Source organism: Halyomorpha halys, unplaced genomic scaffold, assembly GCF_000696795.3.
Source record: "Halyomorpha halys isolate HHAL.00 unplaced genomic scaffold, Hhal_1.1 Scaffold1035.1, whole genome shotgun sequence".
In the NCBI taxonomy this organism is placed as follows: Eukaryota; Metazoa; Arthropoda; class Insecta; order Hemiptera; family Pentatomidae; genus Halyomorpha; species Halyomorpha halys.
Window position 1 is genome coordinate 489202 of NW_027107491.1, and position 26701 is coordinate 515902.

The 26701-nt window shown below is 28.9% G+C and overlaps 2 protein-coding genes across 4 annotated transcripts in view; both read left to right on the forward strand.

The window, feature by feature from the left end:
• Positions 1 to 1613: 1613 nt before the first annotated feature.
• On the forward strand, positions 1614 to 5752 carry Tap42 (immunoglobulin binding protein Tap42). The gene is made up of 3 exons (XM_014432243.3): positions 1614 to 1879; positions 2059 to 2798; positions 5466 to 5752. The coding sequence occupies exons 1-3, from the start codon at positions 1766 to 1768 to the stop codon at positions 5665 to 5667; spliced, it is 1056 nt and encodes a 351-aa protein (XP_014287729.1). The 5' UTR covers positions 1614 to 1765; the 3' UTR covers positions 5668 to 5752.
• A 15378-nt stretch (positions 5753 to 21130) lies between these two features.
• LOC106687992 (uncharacterized) overlaps positions 21131 to 26701 on the forward strand; it is a 278550-nt gene continuing 272979 nt past the window's right edge. Inside the window, exon 1 of one of the 3 annotated variants that reach the window (XM_067045859.1) lies at positions 21131 to 21241. The gene's annotated coding sequence lies outside the window, so the exon portion shown is untranslated. The remainder of the gene's footprint in view (positions 21242 to 26701) is intronic. The other 2 variants (XM_067045858.1, XM_067045860.1) reach the window with 2 other exon arrangements.

The following is a 26701-nucleotide window of genomic DNA, read 5'->3' on the forward strand; positions in this document are numbered from 1 at the left end:
ATTAAATATATAAATAAATTGATATCGTATCAACGGTAGCGGCTGTGGTACCCTTACAAAAATTTGAATATAAAACGGCGCGGAACCAAATTTGTTCCTTGATGTTTAAAACAAGTTGGTAGAACTCAAAAGTTTGTTCAGATTGCCTGCAGAGGTGGTGGAGATAATTTGTAGATCTTGAAATGTTGATTCGGAAATCTGGAGCTGAACCTCTAAGGCTAATTCAGTCTAATAACCAGCAGGTTCTGTTTCATGATGAAAGCTAATAGTATTATTTCAAATATATAAGTAAACAAACTACAAAGTACTAACACTCATTTTTTTTTTTTTATGGGGACGATTATTAGTGATATTGCAGTAGTTAATAAGTATAAAAGTACAAGTTAGTTAAATGATACCAAGTAAAACCTACAAGACTAATTAGTTTTTACTTTACTATGAAACTAGGCTCTAGATCTGTAATTCTATTGTCGAAAAAAGAAACTTTTGTACGACAAGATGTAAAACTTCCCTTGTTCAAGTCTCTATGGAGGAGATTACTGAATTATTGGAGTCTGCCGGATTTTGCCGCTGAAATGAAGCTTCTTAAAAAAATTCTGAGGGAAAACATAGGGTTAGGGAAGGGCTTAATGTCCGCCTGGTGATGTAAACCTTGTAGAATAAGCAACTGAGATGGTATGGGAGCCAAGGTTTTGTGAGGAGATATACCCTGCCCGAGGTGGTTCTGCTTTTGCTAAACACGGAGGATCTAAACCGGGACGTCTTAAAAAAATATCCCTCGTGATGGTCAGCAGCTCTAACCAGTACTGACATGGGGCCAAAGACAGTAAGAGTTGAATGGGCCCATGAGCAGACCCAGTTCAACTGCAAGGTGCATATAGTCCTATCGCTCATACGAAGCAGATAGAAAATAGAACTATGCGCACTTCCTTCCCATTATGGCTACTTACCGGGCCATTTAAGGAAAGAAAAAGAAGATGGTATGGATCATCACAGAGACTTGATAAAAACCATGGAGGCAAGACCATTGCGAAGAAGAGCAAGAGTGCCTGGTTTAGGAAGAACCTATATTAGTCACTTGGAACGAATAGAGGAACAAAGAGGAAAGACCTTAAGACAATTTAGAACCCCATCAGAGACAGAATCGCATGGAACCAATGGATAGAAGCACTCCCGTGCCGAAAGGGCGGAGGAAGAAAGCCTTTCATGTTCGTGCCACGAGCACATAAAGTACTTAATTCGTATTTATTTACAGATAACACATTTAATATAAAGAACATTTTAAATAAAGCTATTCTTAAATGTCCTTCAAACATTTGAACCATAAAAACATATGCTGTTAGATTTTATTAATATACATTCTTGATTAGTTATGTTTTCGAAGTATTTACACAGAAATTAAAATATCAAAAGAAAAAATGTATTAATCAATCTTCTTCTTTAAGGAATCTAACCTATAATACAAAAAAAAAGTTGTTTACTTTAGAAAATTAAATTTGCATGTTGATGTTACTTAACAAAAATTTGGAGGGAATAACAATGGCTTTGTATCTAAAAATTAACTAAAAGCTTTTCGGTTAAAAATATTTAGCAATAAAAAAAAAAACATTCCATTTGTCAATTCTCATGAAACAATGTGTTTTATTTGCTCCATTATGAATAACTTTTAAGTTGGCAACTTGGTTTTATGTTTACTACCTGGCGGTGCCTAACCTCTATGACGGTATTGGAAAATATTTGAGTGTTTAACTACCATTTCGTTCAAATGGCGACTTCAGATAACGAAGAAAAAAAGTTATTAGAGCTTTTTGATGAAGGATATGATTTGTTCAACTGTGTCTCACATTGTGATGAACCTACAAACAGTATTGTTATACAGGTATGATTTTCTTTCCTCCTTAAAACTTTTTTTAATGATTTTTATTTAAAAATAGATTACAGTGATAAAGTAATTTTCTTTTAGAATTTTTGTATGGTTTGAAAACTAGTTTTTAATTAATATACCAATTAATGGTTGTGACATAAGTTTTCTTATTTACTGACCTTTTATTTTTCTAGAATAAAATAAAACAAGCTATGCGGATGCTAGAAGAAGCAACACGCCTTACATCAATGGGTGGAATATTTAGTTCTAATGAATCTGTTGATGAAGTCGCCACTGAAAACCTTAGGTTATTTCTTTTGCCAGCTCTACTCGGTACATTAGCCTTAAAGTTGACAGTTAGATCCAGGATTGAAGTTGTTGAAACTAGTGATATTTATTTCCGGGATTTTCTGCAAAGATGTAATGATTATGGTATATCTAATGTCGACATTCCACCGCCTGTGTCGTTTGAATGTGAAGAGGAGAATAAAGCTGTGAATAAGAGGCCTATGTTTGATATTGTTGGTGCTGCTAGGACAAGGGCTACTAAAATTCAGAGGTTTAAAGAGGAAAAAGCTCTTGAAGAAGAATTAAGTACCTTATCAAAGTTACTTAAATCAGATACAGTTGATGAGGAAGTAAAACGAGATTACTATTTAAAATTAATAAAATCTTTTGTTTCCAAAGCTGAAGAAGAATTAGATTGTTTGCAAACAGAAAAGAAAATATTAGCTCACATGAAAAGTGTAGCAAAGGAAGATTCCCTTTCAAATTCAGAAGAAGGGAAAAAACGAAGAGCTCCTGCTCCTAAACCACTGATGCCAGTGATTATAACGAGAGATGAGGTTCAAAAAGCAGTATTTGGTGCTGGCTATCCAAGTTTACCAACCATGACTGTTCAGGAATTTTATGATAAAAGGGTTCAAGAAGGAATGTGAGTATATTTACTGATATTACATTTTATGTTAGTGAAATACATATATATTTGTAGTATAAATGTTATATATAGGTGTTATGAGACAGTTATTTATGCCATATGTCTAAAAGATTCAGTTCCACTTTACTTTGGTGCTATAACAATTATTTGTGAGTTATTACTCATTCATATGTTATAAGAAGTTATTTAGCCTATAGTAAATAGAGTGTGGTTTCGAAATTATCTCTGGAAGGTAGCATGTCTCTCTTTTTTTTTTACTTTCGATATGTATTATGTATATTCAATTCATATATATATTCAATTAATATATATATATATATTTGTTGAAGAATAACTCATTGCCGCTAAGTGCTCTTAGGTCAAAAATTAAATTGGATATAAAAATTTTAGTCGTAAGCCTTCTTAGTATCAATCATCCAACCCTTAAATATGTAATTTCAGTTTCAGACAACTTTTTGTTTCTGAGCTAAGCTCTTCACAAACATACAAACATAGTTTTTTGGACTCAGCGGACCTCGCAATGTTCTTCCATCGAAAACTCAAATTCAAAATTTTTCATATATGCATTATTATTATATGCATATATATAAAGTATACCTTTTCATCATCTCTGGTTTTACCCCTTGTCTGATTAATTGGTTCATCTGTCACGTTTGGTTGATATTTAACTAAAATTTCCTCCGTGTTGAAAATTTTAGGATTCATTTTTTATTATAAATAATTTTGTGACACTTTTACTCAACAATATTCCTTTTTTTTTCTTTTCATCACTGGTGAAAAGAATTTTTTTTTATAACTTTCAAAGTAATAGGATGTACTGGTTCTATTTAAAGCTTGTTTGCTCTCCATTATTATACTTAGCAACTTTCAAGGTAGACTGGCTGTTTGTTATTTTTTAACTTTTTTTAATTTTCGTTGTTGACCTTAACTACTAACATATGATAAAAGGGGTAAGTGGATAAAGGGGCTATGCATTATTTTTTTGATTTTTTTTTTTTATCTTTAGTATGGATGAAAGGGTTAGGTGCCTATCTAGCTCGTGTGATTTACTCTAACTTCAAAATCCAATTAATAACTGAAATAAGAAGGGGCTATGTACACTTCAATACATAACAAGCTCCAACAATCAAGAAGTAAACCTTGTTTTAAAATTTAATATTTGTAACATAACCCCTTCATATAGTAGTTGGATTTAAAAAAAAAAAAATCAAATCACAAAATTCTATGATGTTATTTTAGTATTTATATTATTTTGTTTCAATCTTATGTATCAATCAATCAAAAATCCTATTAATTAAAGTGGTACAGACCGTTTGAATGAACACGTTATGTTCATAAAATTAAATAATTTATTTTTATTATTAGTACAATAAAATTCAATTTTTTTTTTAATAGGAAGATTAGTAAAACACTAAAAGAAACTAAGAGATTGAATTAGCTTAAATTATATTTGAGAATATTATTAGTTTACTGTATGTGATGATTACGAATTGGATTTTTGTAAAAATTGAAAAATGTGAAGTAAAAACCCAGAATGTGCAAAATCGTACAGTTAAAATTCAAAATGTGTATAAAATATCCAAATCCTGCAATAATCATCAACTTTATTTGATGTATAATCTTTTCACTTTCTTAAGACTGGTTTTTATTGTTTAAATAAAATAAAATAATTTGTATCCAAGTTAAGTCTCAAAACCCTCTTTATTACTTCTTTAAAAGATCAAAGCTCCAGCCAATCGGCCATCCTCAAGGATCATCTTAAATATAAATTTTCACCTCACATTCAGTAATTTCAAAACTTTTTGCAGGCTATCGTGCCCAGGTCATTAATTTTAGTCAAATTTTAAGTCAAATAGTCCTTTCTACATAGTACTTTGCATATTTTATTCTAAAACTTAAAATTGAGGTAATTTTAAGAGGTTGAAAATTGAATTCCAGCCTTTATAATAGAAATATAAAATCATTTAATGCAATTAGCTTCCTCAGTGCTCTTCAATTATGGAGAAAATTTTAGATTTTTAATCAGAGTAGATTGGTTTTTATGTATGTTTGCATAAATGTAGAGTAGTTAGCTTTAATTTGATTCAAACAAAATTAGGTAAGCTTACATGTATTGATATTATAAATAAAGTTGATATTGTTTAAATGAAATTAATTAATTTGTATCCAAGTTAAGTCCCTAAATACTCTTTCTTATTTCTTTAATGGTCCAACATTTAGGCCAATTCGGACATATCCTCAAAGAAAATCTTAAATACAACTCACATCCAATAATTTAAACACTTTTTGCAGGCTATTCTGGTCATTAATTTCAGTCCGATTACCATATTTTGTCACTTTTCTATTCAATTTTAAAACTTTTAATTACAGATTAAATTAACACTATTATCACTTTCTTATCACACAATATTTTTAACCTCTTATATTGAAAATTAATTTATTAAAAAATTGTTTTCCCACTATAATCTTGTTTAAAAATTGGTAAATGTTGTGAATGAATGATAAATCCTCTTAAATACACCAATACCATTCCTTCACCTTGATATTTTCTTAATTTTTTTTTTCATTATTGGTGGATAAATTTTGTTTTGTTTGAAACTTATTATTATTATGTGATTAAAAATGAAGCATTTGGTAATGTTAATTGTATTATTGTTTCAACAGATTTCCTGCTCATCGTGACCTACAACAAGAAATGAGAGTTCTGAAAGAGACTGATACTAGTACCAAAGAAGAGAAGGAACAGGAACAGATGGAAAAACTTGTTGAACAAGATGATCCAGATGAAATTGCTCGGCAAAGAGCAATGGACGACTTTAAAGATGAAAACAAAAGAGGTTGGGGGAATAGGTATAACAGAAGTTAAAATGCTTTGACCTCTTTTCCTCCTGTGTATATATCATAAATTGTGAAACAAATATAATATAAAAAATAAGCTTTAAAAGAACTAATTTCTGTTTTTTTTTTTAATTGTGTTTAGTCACTAAAGTAGAACATTAAACCTGTGAATCATTCTTGACTTTCTTTTGTGTGAAAATAATGTTAATAATTAATATGTGATGGTGTAATTAGCTCTATGTTGTGTTATAATTGAAGCCAAATTTTCAAGGAACCAGCTGACATTTTTGCTAAGTTGTATTTTATAATCTTTATCAAGAATTTTCATTTTGTAACAAAAACCCAAGGCACAACATGCCTCCTCATCACGATTTGGTTTTGATTGATGCTTGAGTTATTGTTGGGAATTGAAAATTCTTGAAAATAGTGTAGATATAGAACAAAGTTTAAACACAATTCCACAAAAATATCTCTTGATTTCTTTTTTCATATTTGGGTTGAATTATGCATATACATATTTTTTTGGTTGTAAGTCAATTAAAAACTTTTATGTGTAGCATAAACTGGTTATTTAATCATGTATATATATTTTATAATTATTATAGAACTGTAGTCAAATTTTGTATATATTGATGTAAAGAACTATTAAATTCTCAAATTTTTTTCTATTGAAATCTTGCATTTAGTACTTCTTAATTTCCCAATATAGTCTGTTTATTTGTTCCTCTGATGTATGTTTCTGGGCTGCTGAATCTTTAACATTACTAAGGAGATGTAAACAATTATATACTTAATTAGATTTATTTTAATCATCTTTGACTTGAAAATTTAAAGATAATAGTATTATTCTCAGGAACTCTAAAGATTTTTTTTAAAGATATATTTGGAAAATAACCTAATGCTATAGATATAGCAAAAAGAAAATATGACAGAACTTAAATGAAGATGTTGCTGTTCAGTTTCCAATAGAAAATTAATTTTTCTGTCGGCCTACGGAATGGCAGGCAGAAGTGAAACTTCTGGAAATGAAATAATGTATTAAAATTTAATTAATAATGATCATGAATTCTTTTTTATAGTTCAAAGCAGAAAATATTAGTTCCAGAATAATAATGATAATTACAATTGAAAAGCCCATTTCTTAAGTCAATAGTATAGCAGAATTTTTTTTTTATATTGTAATTTAAGAGAATTAAATGATGGGGCTCACTTAATTAGACCAGCTCTGCCAGAATTTTTATTTAAGCTCCTCTAAGCTTCTACTCTCCTATTATAATATGAAAAAATTCCTGTTAGAATTTGCTAGCATTTCCTCTCCCCTACCACTTCTATTTCATCTTGAAATATATTTACTCCTATATATTTTTTTCTGGAGTTGTAGAATGTAGCTAAAGAAGTTTCAATTCAAAAAAATATAATAAAGGTTCCTGAAAGAATTATTTGATAATTACAGATTTTTGATACATTGCAAGTTCAATGTATAGGGGTTCCATTGTGGTTATAAATAATCGTGTACATTAAAGTTGTACAAACATTTACCGAACCAAATCAAAACTGTTTTTTTAAAAATAGTATATAAAGTGAATTAAAACCATTACATTTTGTTATTTTTTAATTAACTGTATTAATTTCAATAAATAGTTTTGTGGATTAAAATCTGATCCTGTTTGTGTGGCTGAGAACTGTAAGCCAATGCTGCAACTTCTCAAGAATAGTACTGTAATTAAACAGTTCTGATAAACCAGCAATTTTTTCTACATTTGGCTTGAGTTAAAAATTTGATTAAATAACTTAAAATTTAGAATTTTTTTCCGAACCTTGAAATTTCTTTTATTCTATTTGTTCAGACCCAAACTTTCCAACTTGCTAGTTCTCTGTAAGACAAATTACAAATTTGAGTATCTTTAAATAACTGTTCAAGATTGAGAAAATTATTCCCTCTTTTGTCATAATAATTAAAATAAAAGTAAGAACTAAAGCAACCAGTGTTGGGCGTTATAGTTTATGGAATGTGTCATATCTGTTCAGCCCTGTGTTCCTTATTGATGCTTGTGTGAAGAAATTTGTGACCATTATGATCATCGCACAAACACCATATTTTTATAAATATTAATTACATTAATTCATCATGATGTTATCTTAATTAACTTTTTATTTCATTTACTAAATATATTATACATGTATAACTAAAATAAAAATTCAATACAAATGATCACAAGATAATTTGTACTGTTTAATATAATTTTATTGCGATCATAATTTTTTAAAAATAGTTGTAGCCAGATTGAGACTTTCTGGGAGAACGAGCCATTTACACAAATGTATACAAATTTTTATGGAATCAGCCCAAAATGTGACAGATGGTACCAGTTACTGCTTCTGGTGACAGAAGGGTCCGACAGTACCAGAAACATTATTTGTTTACTTTCTATTGGAAAAATAAATGTATATATTATCCATATAATATACTATTTATCTGTTACATAAAATTGCATTGGTTACTTTATTCATTTATTTATAAATGGAGAATGCAGCCTAAAAAAAAAATATTTAGTTCAGAACACCATAATATAAGACAAATAAATATCGCAATGGGCCCAGTGGACTCTCCTGCAGTGCTGTGGTTTAAGAACGTGTAGAAGTTAGAAGTTAATGACAAAAGGATTTACAGCATGGACCAATAAAGTTTTATAAATATAAAATAAAAGAATCATAAATGACTTCAATAAACAGACACTTAATAATGCTTAGAAAAATGTATGATTACATATTTTATTTTATTTTGATCATAAAAAATGAATATTTCTTTGGTTCATATCACAAAAACACCATAATGGACCATGTAGTTTTAATGTTCTGTTTCTATTAAAAATATGGAAAGCTACGGTAAAAAAAAAAAAAAAAATGCAACATTCTTAATCTGTATTGAACTATTGTTTGGGAGGTATAATTTAATATTTTAAATTGAAAATAAATTTAATATGTTGTAAAAAATTAGAAAAAAAAATGGAATAGGATAATAAATAATGAGATAAAACTAATTTAGAGAGGAGAAAAGGGGTTCTGATTCCCAAAAGTGTCAATAGAGGCCACTACCATCGAGCTAAGCTGACTGAATAGTTGCAATAACCGCCAACTTTAAGGAGATATACAAACAATCCTCACATAAGAATGCAGTTTTTTTTTGGCGGTAAACAATTACCAGTAATTTGTTCATTGAGTTGATTATACTTATAGTTAAGTATTTGAACTTTAAAGGTTAGAAATTCAAATAAGGTTCTGGAGCTTTTTTGCTATATGTCATATTTTATTTTCTTGTTTTATTCTAATCCATTTCTCTACATTTCAAAGGAAATATTTCATGGAATTCAATAATAATAATAATTTTATTTGTACCGTTTGCATTTGGGTATGTTGTTTAGTTCAATGTTTATTGTGCATTTATTTGTTGTTCTAATTAATTTAATATATCTTGAAGGTAATATTTTAAATATTCTAGTAGATTTGCTAGAATCTTTAAGGAAAGAAATTTTTTTTTTCTTTTTGTACCCTCCGCCTGAAATAGATATGAATGATAAACAAATATGCCTGTTGCTATGCCTCCTTCTTTTACCTATAGGTATTTTAAGGGTTGTGGTGGGGTTCACTCTATGTGAAGGATGACTGGCACAAAGTCCTCATTAATACAATGGTGAGGGGGGAGGGTCCGCTTTGCTGGTGGTATTAAGGAAAGCAATTTAAAGTGTTGAAATATTTATTATTATATGTGAGACATTTTAACTACTTTTTCAACGGGATGAGCTAGGTTTTCATGATATTCATTCATTTGTATATACTTTAATGGAGTTTCAATTATTTGTCCGTTCTCTTGAAAATTGAGAGTTATAGTATTTTTCATTACTAGTTGATAACTATCCTATATGTATTTGTGTTTGTACCCTTTGACAAAAATCCCATTATTCAATTTTTTTTTCATTTTTAGTTCCCTTGAAGTTTGCTGTTGGGCTTCTTTTGAGTCTGTGGGAGAAAAAAATATTAAATTAAAGTATATATTTTGTTTATATTTAACAGAATAGTAAAGCTTGATTTAATTTGTGTGCAATTTAATTTGGTTTATGAAAAATAGTGAATTTTTATTTGGTTTATTAGTTCAGCTTACAGTGTTTAAGGCCCTTCAAGGATTGTATTGATACTGTTTTTTTCTTAAGATAAGTTGTATGAAAAAGAAAATGTTGGGCATCGGTCTTTTAACTGGATTCTTTTTGTTATCTAATGCTGGTGTAGACAAATGGCAACACTATTGCCCTTCCTGCTGTCAACCACTGTTCCTCCTTCTTTTGTCTGATGTCATATTTATAACTTATCAGCAGAGATTGAATTTTTGTGGAGTAAAAGGTTAATGTGATCATACCTAGTTGTAAAAACTGTAATCTTAATTTAGTGAGGAAAAAAAAAGCTAGCAGCAAAATTAGTCATTCTTATGATAACAGTCATTCTTTCTGGGTATTAAGAACTGAAGATTGTAAACAAATCCTGTTCTTGTCTTGATATATTGCTTGGATGAATCAGAGTTCCAAATTAGAAATATGTTTATTATGTAGTGTATTTGGGTCATTCCATGAAAATCGTTCTTTTGTTTTTCTACGATTTCTTGCTATCTATGGGTAGTAGAACCCTGAACTTAGCTCAGTGGTTAAGACACAGTCTTACCAATTTGATGTCTATTAGCAGTGCCAGTTCAAATCCGGCCTGGGACATTGACTTTTTTCATTGAGTGGCGGTCCCACAAAATGAAGAACTTTGACCCCCAACCATGGTTAGGCAGTATAGGACTCCTATGGGAGTCTTGGCAAAAAAAAAAAAAAATATATATTTAGACCCCTAATTAATATCATTAATATAAGCAGTATGTTAGGGTGTCGTTGTGTAGTGTATGTTTTAATTGATGTTCTTATTTCCCCTGCCTCTATTATTAAGTAATTCCGTGTATAATTTTTTTAAAATAATTTAATTTCTTTGATAAAATTAAGGTTGTTGATATTGCAATATTTTCCTAAAAGTTCAGCTGCAATAAAAAAATTATAATTTGACTAACTTTATCTTTGCTTCACCTAAAAACATTTCAAAAGGGTTAAGATAAGTTCACCAACGTGAAGTTACCAATGAAGATTCTTGAATTTCCAAATTTAATTTAAAAAGTCAAATGAATTGACTTGGTAGCTAATTTAGAAAAAATAAAAAAAGAAAATAAAATTAATAACTCAGACTAATATCAAGCTAAATTATATTAATGGTTATTTCACACTGAGGTGAGGTTTCCTTTAACTCAGTTAATTGTTATACTTGATTATTTTTAATTGGTTTAATTTTTTTAAAGTAAATTTGTATATGTCAAAGTGAATCCAGTCACCAAACTCACTTTTCCTTACTGAAGTCTACTTCATTACCCCATTGCCATTGTTATTACTTTTCACCTTTCTTCATTTTATTATAATTAAACTGTTAAATGATCATGAGCTGTGAAGGAATCCAATCTAGAACATTCATGATTTTTTTTCTAATTTTCTAAGTACTTTACACGAATCAAAGTAAATAGGTAGAGGAAATTAATTTTGACATTGATGTAATAGATTTGTTGAATAATTTCCCTCATTTTTAAATTTTGTAATCCACATCTCAACAACTACATCAGACCTCCAGTTCTCAACTACTCATCATTCTGCAGCCATCTTTGCAGAGTTCGTCTTCTTTGACCAACACTCCTCACCAAAACTCAATTCAGTTCCACTGAATTAGTATCCCCTCAACCTCTGGACAGTTGCTCTGAAATTAGACTTTTTCCTTATTTTTCTGTTTCTTTTGAAAGTGAGCCTAATAAAATGCTCTCTTAAAATTACAATTTCCTGCCCATAAATATTGCATTAATAGCTAACGTAACCTTAATAAGTATGTGCCTTACAGTTAAATTTGAACAAAGAATATTCTTCCTTAAATGTAGGTCCAACTCTATTTTCTCTAAATTTAGTGACAATAGAGCTAAACTTCTTTGTACCTCTAATTCCCTAAACTATCAATTAGCCAACTCCCTGTTCAAAGTAAAAAGAACTTTTAATAAAAGGAAGGTCGGGGTGTGGTCAAAGAAAAACTCGAATAGTGATTAAACTATTTATATTGAGACGTTTTGCCCCATGTTGCAGGGCTAAAAATCATACAAGCACTTAAATGATGTAAACATAAATGAAAAATTACAAAGATGCATAATGAAACGTAAAAATTAAATAAGAATAATAAAAGGTGATAGACAATCAATGGAAATGGAAATAATAACAGATGAAAAGAAGAAATATAAATTAAAGTACAAACTAATAGATTGAAAGAGGGAGATTTACAATTTAAATTTTGCATATGAAATTATTTTATAACTTGCTTAATTTATATCTGATTTTATTTTAGTTTATTTATTCATATTCTTCGCCAATACTTATTTATTTGTTAGAAATTAAGTTTTAGTAATTTATTGGAGAAATATTATATAAATATTAGTTTATACTCTTTTTAAAGACTGTTTAAAAAAAAAGAAAAGAATTGGTAATTAATTTAAATATATTACTAAGTAATTTATAAATATTGACTTAAGTTTTTTATTAACATAATGTATTTTGATAAATGGAATATGGTCCGGGTGTGGTCAAATAAAACTCAAATAGTAAATGTGTGTACTATTTTTATAAAATAAAAAAAATGATATAAAAAATAAAAATAGTACACTAATTTACTATTTCAGTTTTATTTGACCGCACCCGGATCATATTCCATTCATTGATACAGGTGGTCAATCAGCAATCTTCCATAATGTATTTTGATGTTTCTCAATTGGTGAATTACAGTGGTCTTTGGGTTGTAGTTTTTTCTTTGTTATACATAAATTCATATTAATTTTACTTGCTTTGATGTCTCTATTACTTTGTCTTGTTCGGTTCGTGTGTGTCGTCCAGTGTATTTGTTTGTGATATTTAAAAGTGAGTTTTAATAGTTTCTGCCGTGGTGATTCAGTTTCTTTCGTATCGAAATATGCTGGGTTTAAAGACCTTGGTGGGTAGTGAACATCAAGAAAGAAGCAACTGATGTCTCTGAGCATTCAAGGGTGAGTAACATAGCATATACTTTTTTTTTCTTTTTACTTTTATCAAAAAAGCTTATATTGAAAGCTTAAGGACATACTTTATTTAGTAAATGTATTACATCATGGGCCACAGTATGTGTAAGCCACTTAATTTTATATCTATTTAATTAAGAATTACATTAAAAAGTTTATATCTAAGTATGATAATGGTGCATAAAACAGGTAAATTGCATAATCCTGAAAATAGAAGGTGTATTATTCTGATTGATTGTTTAATTTAAATATTTTCCACTATATTATACAATATACTATTGATATGGTGTATGGAAACTGATGCTGTAGTCAAATACTCCAATTCTAATGCCGACTCTCAATCGCAATTTCATCAGGGACAACCTGGACAATATTTTTTATTTAATCATCTTCGTTCAAATTAGCTCATTTAAACAATGTTGCTCTGTCAGATTTCAGAAAAGTACACTATAAATTTTGATAAGACAAACGCAGAACCACATTTCTCCTTTGATGCCTATAATAAAAAGAAATTTGGAGAACGAAAATTGTTTTCACATCTTCTTACCTTCAGTTGTGAGGACTAATAATAAATTTAGTTGTACAATATTTTTTATTTAATTAATTTTAAATCTTTGTAAATTAACACTGTTCTGCATGTATTTACTGTAAAGATGTACCTAAATTGTGAATCATCATAATCATTATGAATTCTATTCACACAAGATCAACCCAATAAAATAAAACTAACTTATTAATAAAGAAAGAATTATGTAAAGACTATTTCAGCTATTTTTTTAAAAATTTAAATCATTGAAGTTATAGAAATGAAATTTAATAATTAAGAATAAATAAATAACTGGGAAGAATAGAATTTATAAATTTCTGAGTTATGCGTTTTTTTTCCAGATGGGTAGCTTTTGATCAACACCTTAATAATAACTGGTATTTAAATTATTTATTAATAATATAACATCCATTCTAACAAATTGATATTAGATTTTTATATTTTTATGATATAATTTTATCTTTAATTGATTTTGTAACAGCTATTTTGTCATTTTCAACCATTGGTTGTTCCTTTGTTGTGTATGGTGTTTGTTAATAGGTTAAAAATATACCCATCTAGCTTTTATCTTTAAAATTCTTCTTTCTTTCTCCTCCTAAAATAATGGAAAAATAAAGACATAATATAAATATATTTTTAATATATGTAAATTTAAATTTATAAATTAAAATTCACAAAGGTAATAAAAATACAATAACTAAACATACTGTTTGTTAATATAATATGATAGTTGAGTGAGGATAAGCCATGGGGTACATATGATAATTTTTTCTCTTTACCTGTACCTGGATCAAATTTTTCTGTGGTATAGACAAAATTATGAAATAATCAATAATTATTAATTCAAGATATTTTTGAGACTTGGTGAGTGCTGCTTTACAATTCTCTTCCTGTTTCTGTTGTATCATAATTCAGACAACAAAGCTGTTTTTAAAGATTATTTTTCAGAAGAACATGTTAAAATATACAAAGAGTATGTGTGTTTAGCAAAACTTGAAGTACCAGATTTCAGGGTAAAAATCAAAATGCAGTGCCCAGAAAGAGTGATCGTAGACAGGAGAAACGTCACCCAGGAACTCAAATACAGCTTTGGTTCCTACATGGGGACAGTAATGTTCTACCCTGAGAAATATAAGTAGGTGAGCGACCCCTATTTCTGACATATCTCCTGGAGTGATATAAGGTTTTGCCTTAGTTAATCTCCTCCTAGCCACAAATAAAATATTTAGGGGGTTAGCTTATTAAGAGACAAATGTTTTATTTCTTTTCAATATTGACTATTAATACCATAGCTTTGACCAATGAAAATCTCGATTTGTAGATCAAGACACAAATGTCTCTGAGATTTAGATGTATTATTAAAATTCTCCTGGCCTACAAAATTTTTCATAAAAAAGAGAATAATATTATTATAATTTCCCACTCATGGTGGGAAGATATGGGAAATTCTAATAATGTGACATTTACTTTTGTTGCCCCTACCCCACCGTTACAGGCTTCAACTGCAATAGAGTGAGGTATTGCGCATGACAATAATTAACAATGAATGCTGGTTCTACATCTCTTCATGCTTACAAGCCCTCCTTCTCCTGGTCCATCTGCCTATATCCTCTAGTGGGCCTGCCTGACCCATTCCTCCTAGTTGTAGACTGTATTTTTTCTTGACCCAATGTTCTAGCCCTTCCTAACATTATACGAGTGGGGTCCACCATTTCCTTTCATCCAAAGATGAACTTCCTGAAGAAGGGGTAGTTTTCTTTTTCTATGAGACGGGATTTTCCTCAGCTATAATAACTATCCTGATGCTCCTATTGCTGTATGGTAACTAATCACAATTCAATCTAAATTTATGGGTGTGTCCGAACTCTTGCAACTGCCATAGTATGCCGGACCAGCAAACACTATCCAAGGCACTGGATATGTCGGACTAACCGGCAGGCGACAATTTACTGGTGCAAGCTACTTTCCTCGTGTGAACATCACTGATGTCCAGTGATATTCCAGCTCAATGGAAAAAAGTCTATCCAATCCACTGACTTGAGGAGTAGGTTTCAGACCAATCTATTTCTCCCTATCACCTAAAACCTGATGTGGCAGGAACGGGAAGTGTGTGAAGTACACAATTGTTCTAGTCCAGTGTTGTAATACTTTTTGAACATATTTGAACTTAATTATATCGAAACTGAAGTCTACATTAAAATTAATTACAATGTTTATTATTGTTAAAAAATTTTTATCTTGATAATTAATTCACTAAGTTAAAAATAATGAAAATTTAATTACAACTGAACACCATATTTATTTCAATTGAATTACATACAAAATATTAAAAATAAATTATATATTGAAGAAAATTGTCAGAGAAACCAGATATTTCCTCCTTATTTCTCAATTGAGTATTAAAAATTTCCAGTCGAGGAAAAACATAGAATTTGAAAAAAATTACCAACGCATATTGAATAACTATATTTGAGCACTTTTCAATAAGAAAAAACTAGAAAATTATTGAAATTTTAAAAATTAATCATATTTAACTAGTAATTTTCTCCGATCGGCTAACCGCTTAGATTAATAGGTTAGATAAGTATCTGTTCCTCAGATGAAACTGAACAAATGAAATATTACCCTGCCGATATACATGGTTTAAAAAAAAACAGAATAATGTTTCTGCAAGTGGAAGTGCAAGAATTAAGATGATATAATGATAACAAATTTTAATGTTGTACCTGCAACAAGGTAGACTATGTTAGTTAGGCGTAAAAAGGATGAATGCTAGACATACTTACCTGTCTCCATGGTTTTTCGCCCTTCTGGGCCCAGTCGTGTGGAGATGACCAGCCCCAATCAACTGGCTTCCAATTTGCGCCAGCTAGGCTGTCTACTGGCCTTGTCTAATCGCAGCTTAATGGTTAATGTAAGAGGTACATTTTTTTAACAATTGATTATGAAGGGGGGGTGTCATACAAAAGACACCTCTAACTATATGCAACGTTATAAATAAAAAAAATGAGATGAAATAAATAGATAAAAATAATAATTCGTAACAAAAGAGAAAAGTAAAGCTAATAACAAAAACAATGACATTTATGGATTTAACGAAAAAAACAAAACAACAAATTTTTTAGAATGACAACAGCACTGACAAATATAGAACTAATAACGTGATGTTCAGCAGCAGCCTGGGCTTCAGTTTTCGGGTTGTGGTTGGGTTTCCCAAGTTGTAGGTCACTAAGAGTAGAACTTCATGAACCATTTTATGAAGAAATCTTCTATTGACTCCATTTGTAATTCCCGATGCAATTGGCTAAATAATAAATTTAAGATAAGAAGATTGTCTACAAATTTAGTACCAACACGTCATTTCATTCAGTTAGGCGCTAGAGCGGGATAAAATATCGCGAAAATTCGACAAAGTGCTTAAAGTTCATTTCAACTTTAGTTGTTTGCTAATTTTTTATTTAAAAAAAATCATTTAAAAAATGAAATTAGTGCTATATATTGTTCTTATTTAGGTAATTATAATTGCGCAAGTACCTACGGTGATCAGGGTTTATAAAATTGATGGATATAATATAATTAAGGGACGATCTGATCTAAGGGTCGGTGTATACTGTTCAATAAAAAAAATAAAAGTTAATGCTTTTCAATAACAAATTTATTTTAGGAATGTAAAAAAGTGATTTTGGTTTGAAACATGACTTTGTAACGTCTCCAAGTAAAATATACCATTAAATTAAGGTTGCTCGAATAATAATTCTAAGTTTTCAAGTTAAAGTTGTTTGCATCTACATTGATACATAAAGATTTTCAATATTTTTGAAATTTATTACTATTGGATATAACCGACGAAGAATTGGGAATATATAAAAAACAACTCAAAGATTAAGTAATTGATGATTTTAAATAATGCTTACGAATATTGATAATGACTCAGAATGGATTATCACTCAACTTTCTGTTCAACTTAAAATATCATTGAATTACTAATAAGCTTTTTAATAACTATGAGTAAATTTTGAGTTGATATAAATTTTACCCAAAAATATTCAAAACTTTGTAATGTGACATATTTAATTGTATTTCTACGTTAAGTGTATGCTTGAATCTGGTTCCATTCGTATTGATTATATTTTAACAATTTAAGAAAATAAATAGAATATGGTGCTCCTAATAGTATGTGATGTACAGATGTCTATTAGCAATCAAATTAAAGCTAGATTAATGTACTATAAAGTAGTTTATGACCTTTACCTTCGTAGGAATAGTAGTTTTCATGATATTTGCTGAAATAAATTGATTTATAGTTGTTCAGACAATAAGTTTGATTTATGAAAAACTTTATTTCAGAAACCATAGGACGTACAGATCAAGTGCTCTTTCAGCACTCAAATCAAAGCTAGATAAATTAACTATGAAATAGTTAATAATGATATATCTTTGTAGGAGTAGTAGTTTTTTTGATATTTGACGAAATAAACTCACAAAATGTTAATTTCTAGTTGTCCGTATAACATTTTTGATTTTTAAAAAATATATCTTTAGACCCATAAGACGCATATGTCTGCCAGCACTCAAAATAAAAGAAATTCAACTTACTATATAGTAGTTTATGACACTTATCTTCGTAGGGGTAGTGGTTTTTATGATATTCACATATGAATATAAATTTGGCAAATTTGTCCGAACAACTATAAATCAATTGATTTTAGCAAATTTCATGAAAAATACTACTCCTACGAAAATAAACGTCATAAACTAATTTATAGCTTATCAAACTAGCTTTAATTTGAGTGCTAATCATCAATAACATATGTACGTCACATAGTTCCTGAGATATAGATTTCTCAAAACTAACTGATATTTCAGTACGTTCCATACAACATTTTTATGAAATGTTGCTTTTTAAAAAGCTATATCTCGAGAATTATTGAACGAAAATAGCTCATTTAGGGCTTACATTTTAGCAAATTTAATCTACTTTAAATGATGCTCTCTTAGATTTTCTATGGTTGTTGGTAGTTGTAAAGATATAGAGCTCCGAATAAAAAATTAATTATTTTTAACGTTTTTGGAACAGCCGTCATTTTATATTCCCCTACCAATACTTGGGAGACTCATCAATTTTGACTAGTAATTATATCTAGTTTTCAATTAAGTAATAAAAAATAGGCATGAAATAACTGCCTTTTTTCTTCTCTTGGGCTCTTGCACTGTAAGCGAAGTTCGAACCAAACAATGCTATGCAATATCAAGAAAATTCTTCTTATAGATTGATAAAAAAAAATGATTTTCTCAAAACAAAATGAATCATTTTAGAAACACATACCTCTTTTTTTATTCACTTTTCTATACATGGAATATATAGTAAGGGAAAAAAAATATTGTGATCGTGATAAATTTCGAATTGGAGTTTTCTACGGAAATATGTTTTAAAGTCTTCTGATTCCAAATAAGCTAGTCTCACAAAATGGTCTGTGTGTGAGAACATTCTTGCTTAATAGCAATCAATCAATGTTTTGCAAAACTGAAATTGTATATTTAGAGCCGGTATATGCCTGGAATGTGGCAGTATATTTTTTCGATCGATTGATAGGAAGTGCAACATTATATCGTTTTTCACATTTTTTCGATTTTTCAATAGATTTTGTCTATAATTAATTAAATGTTAAATAACTTTAATTCCAGCTAGGTCTTTTTCTCATTGAAATAGTATGACGGGTTCAAATGACGATTTTATACAAATTCTTCCTATAAATATAAAATAAAATATATATTAAAAAAAAAAAAAAATCCTATAAAGTACCTTTTATTTTGTTTATTTGAAAAATATTTTTTGACTTTATTTATTTTGTTCACAAATGTAAATAATATTTTACAACCAGCGAATGAGACAATACAGAAAAAAAACAATATACTTTTCCATTAAAATTAAAATTTGAAAAATCTATTTAAGAGGTCTCTATTCCAGCTCCTTCGCAAACGTCGTCTCGAATCTGGTAAATCTCGTGTTGATATTCCTTGCATTAGAGGGTTAGTGTGTATTTGAAGTGTGACGTGAAACCTTTTATATAGTGATTTAATGGTTTTTTTTACGTAGGGAGTTCGTAAGTTTTTGAAAAAACAAAACAAAAGCAGTCCTCATTGTTAGCAATGATAAACAATAGATAAATAAAAGTATTTAACTGTTTTATGTATAGCTAAGGGGAAAAAAAAAGGAAAAATAGAAACGAGAAATTCGATTCGAACGGGAAAAGCCGAGAACGCCTGTTCTTTCCGTATTGCATTAAGGCTTCGTTAATTTTGTGAAACTGTTGTATTCTTAGCAGGAATAAAATTTATGTTCGTTATTCCCTCTTTGAGCAACCCTGAAATATGAATTTTTATAGCAACACAAAAATGGATTTTTTTTTCATAATTTTTTACCCCTCTTGACTTTGGATAATTTTTTTCATAAATCAAAAAAATAGCGATAAGTTAACTAGTGCACTAATCTAACAAAACTTGGGGACGTAAGTAGGTTAGTTAGTCAATGTTGTGAAGCGCTCACGGCACCAGACTTTTTCCTATTCCTATGATTAGCAGAAATAAATCTCACATACCACCTGAATTTTTGCTCAATCGGTAATGGCCCATTGGCTCATCGTTGTTTGGTTTCAACAACAAAATCACTCCTGTTTCGTTTGTTCGAAAGGACAAATGCGTCAATCTTGTGTCTACATTGCGTGATTAAAAGAAGATTTCAGAAATTTAAAACAAGCCTGAAGTAATAATGTTCTTCAACAAGAACAAAGGTGGAGTCAACCCAGTTGATTATAAAACGGGAATATATTCGAGTCAACGGAAATAGTTCCATTGACCGCTTACTCTTTTCTACCGAATCCTTGACTTACAGGAGTAAATTCGTACATATTGAACTCCAGTTTTTGTGGGAAGCCAATAAAAAGATGTTCACAATTCATTCAAGATTTCGCTCAACAATGATAAATCTCCTTCAATTGAGAAGACTTTCGGAGACAAAACTCGTAAATTCCGTAAAAACCTTGATTCGAGAAATTTTAAACCTTTCTATATTCCTTTACCTCCGACTCGAAAGGAAACTACTCAAAAAAGCTAGAGAAGAGGATTTATGATGCTGAATGCCCTTCTAGTCTTCAACGGAACACAGCATGTCTGTCTTAATGTAGAAAATGCCAGTGTTTGCAGTGTTGCAATTTAATTTGTGAAAATTGTCTTTCTAATGCAATGTTTAAGAAATACATTAAGTTTTTAATTATGTCTAAATTGCGAACCGATTGCCAAATTTTAGTCAATTTTTAGCTGCAAAAAAGTGTCATTTTTGTATTCTATAAATAAAAGGAGTGTGGTGAGCATACTACCATTAACTATTTACTATTGGTAGTACCATGTTCCTTTTATTAGACAGTCACGGCGGATCAACGATTTTCCAATTTCAGTATATTAATATTTTCTTACCAATTCAAACATTGAGTTGTGATTTTCCTTAGTATATTTCTCCTAGTATCCTTCTCATTGAGAAATAACAAATGTAAGTTGAAAATATTCTAGTAGACTCTGTCCATCAAACCAGTACCCTTAAGTTAACATTCAGTTTTTTTGGGAGGGGGAGGGGGTTCGATCAGAGAATGAGCAAATTTTTAGTGTTAATGATCAAAAAATGTTTGGTGTCCCCAGCCTAGACCATGAGATCCTCGATAGTTCGTGCTTCTTCGGGCCCGCTCGCAGCGACGCTCGGCAATGCCCGCACGGCCTGTGTACTCTTCAGTAGCCTAGGAAACGTTGGAGGTGAGGTGTGGTTTGGTCGTGATCGTGTAATATACGTGTTTTTAAAATTGTTCTCGAGGAATTTAGGATATGCCCTTGGAGTCTCTTTTGTAAGAGGTGAGTTGCTAGTAATTAAATCTGTCTAAAATAATTTTTTTACATTTTTAAAATTATTTTATTAAAATTTTACTTACCCAAAATAAAGTCTATTATAGTATATTTATAAGTATTTTTCGTTTTGTGTTCAATAATTTTTTATTTATTGAGTTTTTAAAATAATGTATTAATATTCGTGTTAAGATTTTTAGTAATTGCTGTTATCCTTTTTTTTGTTGTTGACAATACCGGTGTTTAAAAAATTCACGAAAATGTTGGGGTTAAGTAATACTTTATGTAATTTTATTATTGTAATATTAGGCTGGCCAATATTTAAAAAAAATAATAAACAACATTTCTCATAAAAATCTATTAAAAAAACTGCTATCCAAACTGTTTATGTTTTGGCATCCAAGGTCTTATATACATACATGTCATTGTTAAAACAGGTCTCAATAATCTATCCGACAGTTTTGTAAAGATTCTAGTTTATAAAGCTGCTTATAATGGAGGAAAAAAAAAAGGTTAGAATGTACTTATTATCAAAATTTCATGTAAAAACAAATAAATAGTATTGAATTAATAACACTGTTTTTCATTAGACTAAGTGTGAAGAATCTCCCTCCTCTCCCCAAAAAATAGATTGATAAAACAATAGAACAACAATGAAAATAGAACAATTACAAACACATGATATATAAATATATAATTTTCAATTTTTTTTTTATTGTTAAAGCGAATCGTTTGAGATTTTTTCTTAGCTTAACAATATAGATATGGACCAAATTTTCCAAACGGTTCCATTTGATATAAAATTTCAACAATATAAAAATTACAAAATTTTTTTTACATCTTGTGGAATGGAAAAATGTGTTATTTATTTATTTTTACTTTTACTTTAAAACAGTTTATCCCTTTTTTTATTTTAAACCCCTGCAGTTATAAAGAAAAATAATTTTTTAGTCATTCATGTATTTCGCCAAATGGAATCGAATTTTTTAAATGTTTTACTATTATATGCACATTTGGCTGTTGGGTGCTCCATTCTACCCTATAAATAAATTATATAATTATAAATACGCCATTAAAATTTTGAAGGGGTTTTGGGGAAAAATTTTTTTTAAAATTTATTTATTTACTATTATGAAGAGAGCAAAACAATGTGATATGAGACTATGAAATACTTAAATACCTGATATTTTCCTAATTTTTAATTTTTATAGTTTTTATAAAAATTACAGATTTTTTTATTTTTAAATGTACTGCACCAGGTAGTATGAGAGGAGGAACTTTAGATTAAATTGAATAATATTTTTTTATAGTGGTATTTTCCTCCAAAATATTTATATCTTTAAATTTAATTTAAGTCTATTAAATTTTAATTTACTTTAACAGTATTAGTTTTCCACGTTATAGTTAATGTTGGTTGAAGCAAGTAGTCAATTATTTTTTATTTGTTCTAAATTGTCAACTATCTATTATAAATTTTCAGTTTCTACTTAGCACAGTTCATTTTTGCAAACAGGAATAACGTGCCTACAAAATATATGTTAATGACAGATAAGGTAAAAATACTTAAAATAATGCCATACAAAAGACATCTTTTGACTTTTGTATTCAAGATTTTGTATATAAAATTTTTTTTTATTTATTGACATAATTAAGATAATGGAAGATAATGATGGTGGAGTAAACAATAGAATTTATAAAAAGAGTTACTTCTTACGGAAAAAAATAATATAAATTTCTATCAAATCAATTTCACAAACTTTTGTTTTGCATTTGTTGTTCCTTAATGAAGATTGTCATTTTTTTTTAATTAAGAACAATTGAATATATTGTATTTTATGGCACTACAGTCTATACCTTTTATTTTTTTTATTTCACACACTGTTTACAAAACTGTAGGCTAATGATGGAGCTCTCTTTCAACAATGACTGTTTTATTGTTGTATTGTTTTATATTTATGGAACAATAAAATAGTCATTATATTTATTCATAAACTTTGGTATTTAATCACACATAAATAGTTTGTTAGGAACTTTTTTGATTATTTTTGGAGTATAGGAATAACAATGTATGGAATCAAATTCCATATAAAGTATTCGCTTTATATATTTTTAATAGTTGTGTAACGGATCTGTAGCTAATGATAACAATTACATTTTTTTTAAATTAAAGAAATTATATTAAATAACACTTGACATATTTTTAATTATAAATTGTGATCTTGTGGATATTATTTATTTTGTAAATAACAGATAACTGAATTGTGTTTCAAGTAACGTAAATTTTCTTTCTTCTTCTTTTAAACATACAAAATGATCATCTTAAATGAATTAAATTGTATTACTCTATTAATTAATTTAAAAATTTAGTAAAATACGTGGACTATTATTTTTTCAACATATTTTATTTTCGCAAATAGCAAATCATTGATAATTAATTAATCAAATTAGAAGGTAGAATACAATTGAAAAAAAAAAAAAATAGTTTTGACTGCATCGAAAATCATCTCCCTTATGATGGAAACACATTTTAAATTAGTTTTATAGTCTTCAAATTCGGAATGTAGGGTCATTTTCTAGGCAGAATAATGCCATCGAACTGGGAGTTAATTTCTTCATGGTTAAATGTTTTTCCTCGGTTATTAAGATTTAACTCTTCTCTACAGCTCTTCCTTATTGAGTAAAGTGGATGAAGTTTTATAAGTGAGTTGAGTGTGTTTTAGAGAAATGGCTTTAGATAGTTTCTAATTTTTCCTCAGTATTTAATACTTTGCATATCTTCAAAGTCTTTGTTTTTCTCCCCTTCTCTATCCTTCTCACCATTTATTTAACGTTTTTTCTCAATTTTTTAAGTATCAATAAAGCAATTAACTAAACAATCTTGATTGCAATTGTTTAATGTATATATATTAATTTATTTTTATTTTGTGTTTTCTCAGCTTTTAAGCATTCATAAGACTATTAATTAAACAATCTCAATTACTATTTTTGATAAATATATATTAATTTTTATATTTATAAACACAAATGAAACTTCATCAAATTATAACCTACTTACTTCTTATCGTACCCTCAATGAACTAACTTTACAAAATTCAATAACTAAAAAAATCTAACTTTTGAGGAAATGAAATCCAGTGATTTTGTTTTATAATCAAAACTCATTTTTTTACTTAATATACAATTAAACCATTAATATGCTAATAACTGAGAAAATTGATGAATTATTTATAGTGTAGTTCGGAAATCTCATCGCAATTGTTGGTATACTTAAGGTTTTGTTCCCTCCACCAACTAGTTGTAGGAACGCCCCTGGAAGTTATAGGTATCGAACTTTTGTAGTTATTATTGTAAGTTTTATAATTTATTGGAATTTAGTTTTGTTTTTATATTATAACTCTTTAAATAAAAGAACTAATACAGGTTATTATGGCATGATATGGCTTAAGGAGAAAATACCGATTAAGGAGTTTTCTATCAAAAGTAAATATGTCCAATTTTGGAAAGTTGTTATTTAAAAACTATTATTGGTACATCTATTGTCGATAAGTTAAATTTTTAGTGAAATTGCTGATTTGCAACATCTGCTTGACACGGGAAAATTTAAATTTTGAAATAAACTTAACATGTTATTTGTGAAGAATTTTGGTTTGTCCAAAAAACCAATACTTATCAGTTAATAGAACAAATAGAATTTAAGTAATAAGGACTGGTTTTACGAGGCATACGGTCGATTCGTTAAGCACCTATGGTAAATTCAATATTTTGAATTAGGCCTAATTATAGCGAAAACTTTGCTAAAACCTCGAGTTTCTATCAGATATTTATAATTAAGGGGCTCACCTCTACAATTAATGTTTAATTTATGAACTCTAAATAAAAATCTATTTCAAATTTCAAAAAGACCTCTCCATATGAAATAATAAATATATGATGTTATGTACATTTACGTAATAACCGGACTGAGAAAATGAATTTTAAGTTAAATGCCAATATAAAATCCACTACTAAAAGCAAGATATACTGATTGCTTCAATTAACAGTATATTGATGGACTACCGTTTTATAGAAATATGGTCCCTGAAAATGTTTCAAATACTTCGATATTATTACATTTTTTTTTGGTATGTCCCGTGATCATTGTTTGCGTTGTCAATTGATAGAAGGTTCAACTATGTTAGTGGAGGTTTGGAACTTTTCTATTGTTACATTGATTGTTTCTTGAAGAACAATAATGTAGCGGTAACTCACAATAATAAGAGGCTTAGGGAATCCGAAGGTTCAAAGCCGATGCCACCAATCTAGACAGCGATTGGTGGCATCTACCCAACAATCTACATTCGTGTCATTTAACTAGGACGTTATTTTTTCGCATAAACCCGGTTTTGAGACAGCTGATATATTGGATGTCTATGGGATTGTTTTGTTGAATTTGAAGTTCAGAACGTTTCTCAAGTTATTGTTTAAGTAAGTGAAATCAACGAGAAGTTTCTCGTTTCAGTTTAGCCCTAGGGTTGAATATTAATTCCTGGCGAATTATATACACTGGCATATTTATTCAATATTTATAACAAAGAAAATTTTAATTCCGGCCAATAATAACGCTTTGAATTAATAAATTTTGAACTAATTTACTATAAACTGGTATTAGCTTTTCGGGACACCCGATCTCGATGGAAGCTTTGTGAGGGGTTTGGGTAAGTCCGGCCCAGTAAACTAGATACAGGGCCATCTAGCGCAGGCAGCCTGTAAAAGCCTGTTTTCACAGAATCACATTAGCAAGGTTGCCTACAGAGTTAGATCTGACCCATGGTGGTTGGTGGCTTTTCAGCGAACTCCACTGTTCAGTCCTCCGTTCACTTGATATTTATAAAATCATACAGATTTTCTAACTGTATTTAATTAAATTATTTCATCAATAAATATATTACTGAAATATTTTATTTTAGACTATTCGAAATTTTCAGATGGTCCTATAATGAAGACGAATTTCGTGTTTTTCTCACCCTCCTGTTATTATTATCTGAAACACAATAATAAATAAATAAAATATAAATATTTATACTTCAATACGTAGATATATATTCATATTTACACTTATGTATTGTCAAAATATATTATTTATTTCGATTTGGGACATGGGAACAATAATAATGGGGATTATTATATTTACAATGTAGCTGGATGTAATTGTTTTTTCAAACATTGGTCTATTCGTTATTTTTTTTTTTTACTTTTGATAGATTTATTTATTGATATATATTACAATCTGCCACACAGTTGTGGGCAATAGGTAATAGTGATGAATGATCTCATACATACTAAAAAAAAAAAAAAAAATAATCATAAAAAAACTCTCTTAAAATATATACAAACAAAAGAATAGACAAGATGAATATAATAAAACTATCTGTATGAAAAATAAATAAATAAAATAAAATAATGATAAAATAATATATACAATATTTACAC

Excerpts from the sequence above, each read along its gene's own strand:
- Tap42 (XM_014432243.3), top strand. The coding sequence starts at position 1,766 with ATGGCGACTTCAGATAACGAAGAAAAAAAGTTATTAGAGCTTTTTGAT. Across the intron at positions 1,880-2,058 it reads CAAACAGTATTGTTATACAG|AATAAAATAAAACAAGCTAT; the intron begins GTATGATTTTCT and ends TTATTTTTCTAG. Across the intron at positions 2,799-5,465 it reads AAAAGGGTTCAAGAAGGAAT|ATTTCCTGCTCATCGTGACC; the intron begins GTGAGTATATTT and ends TTGTTTCAACAG.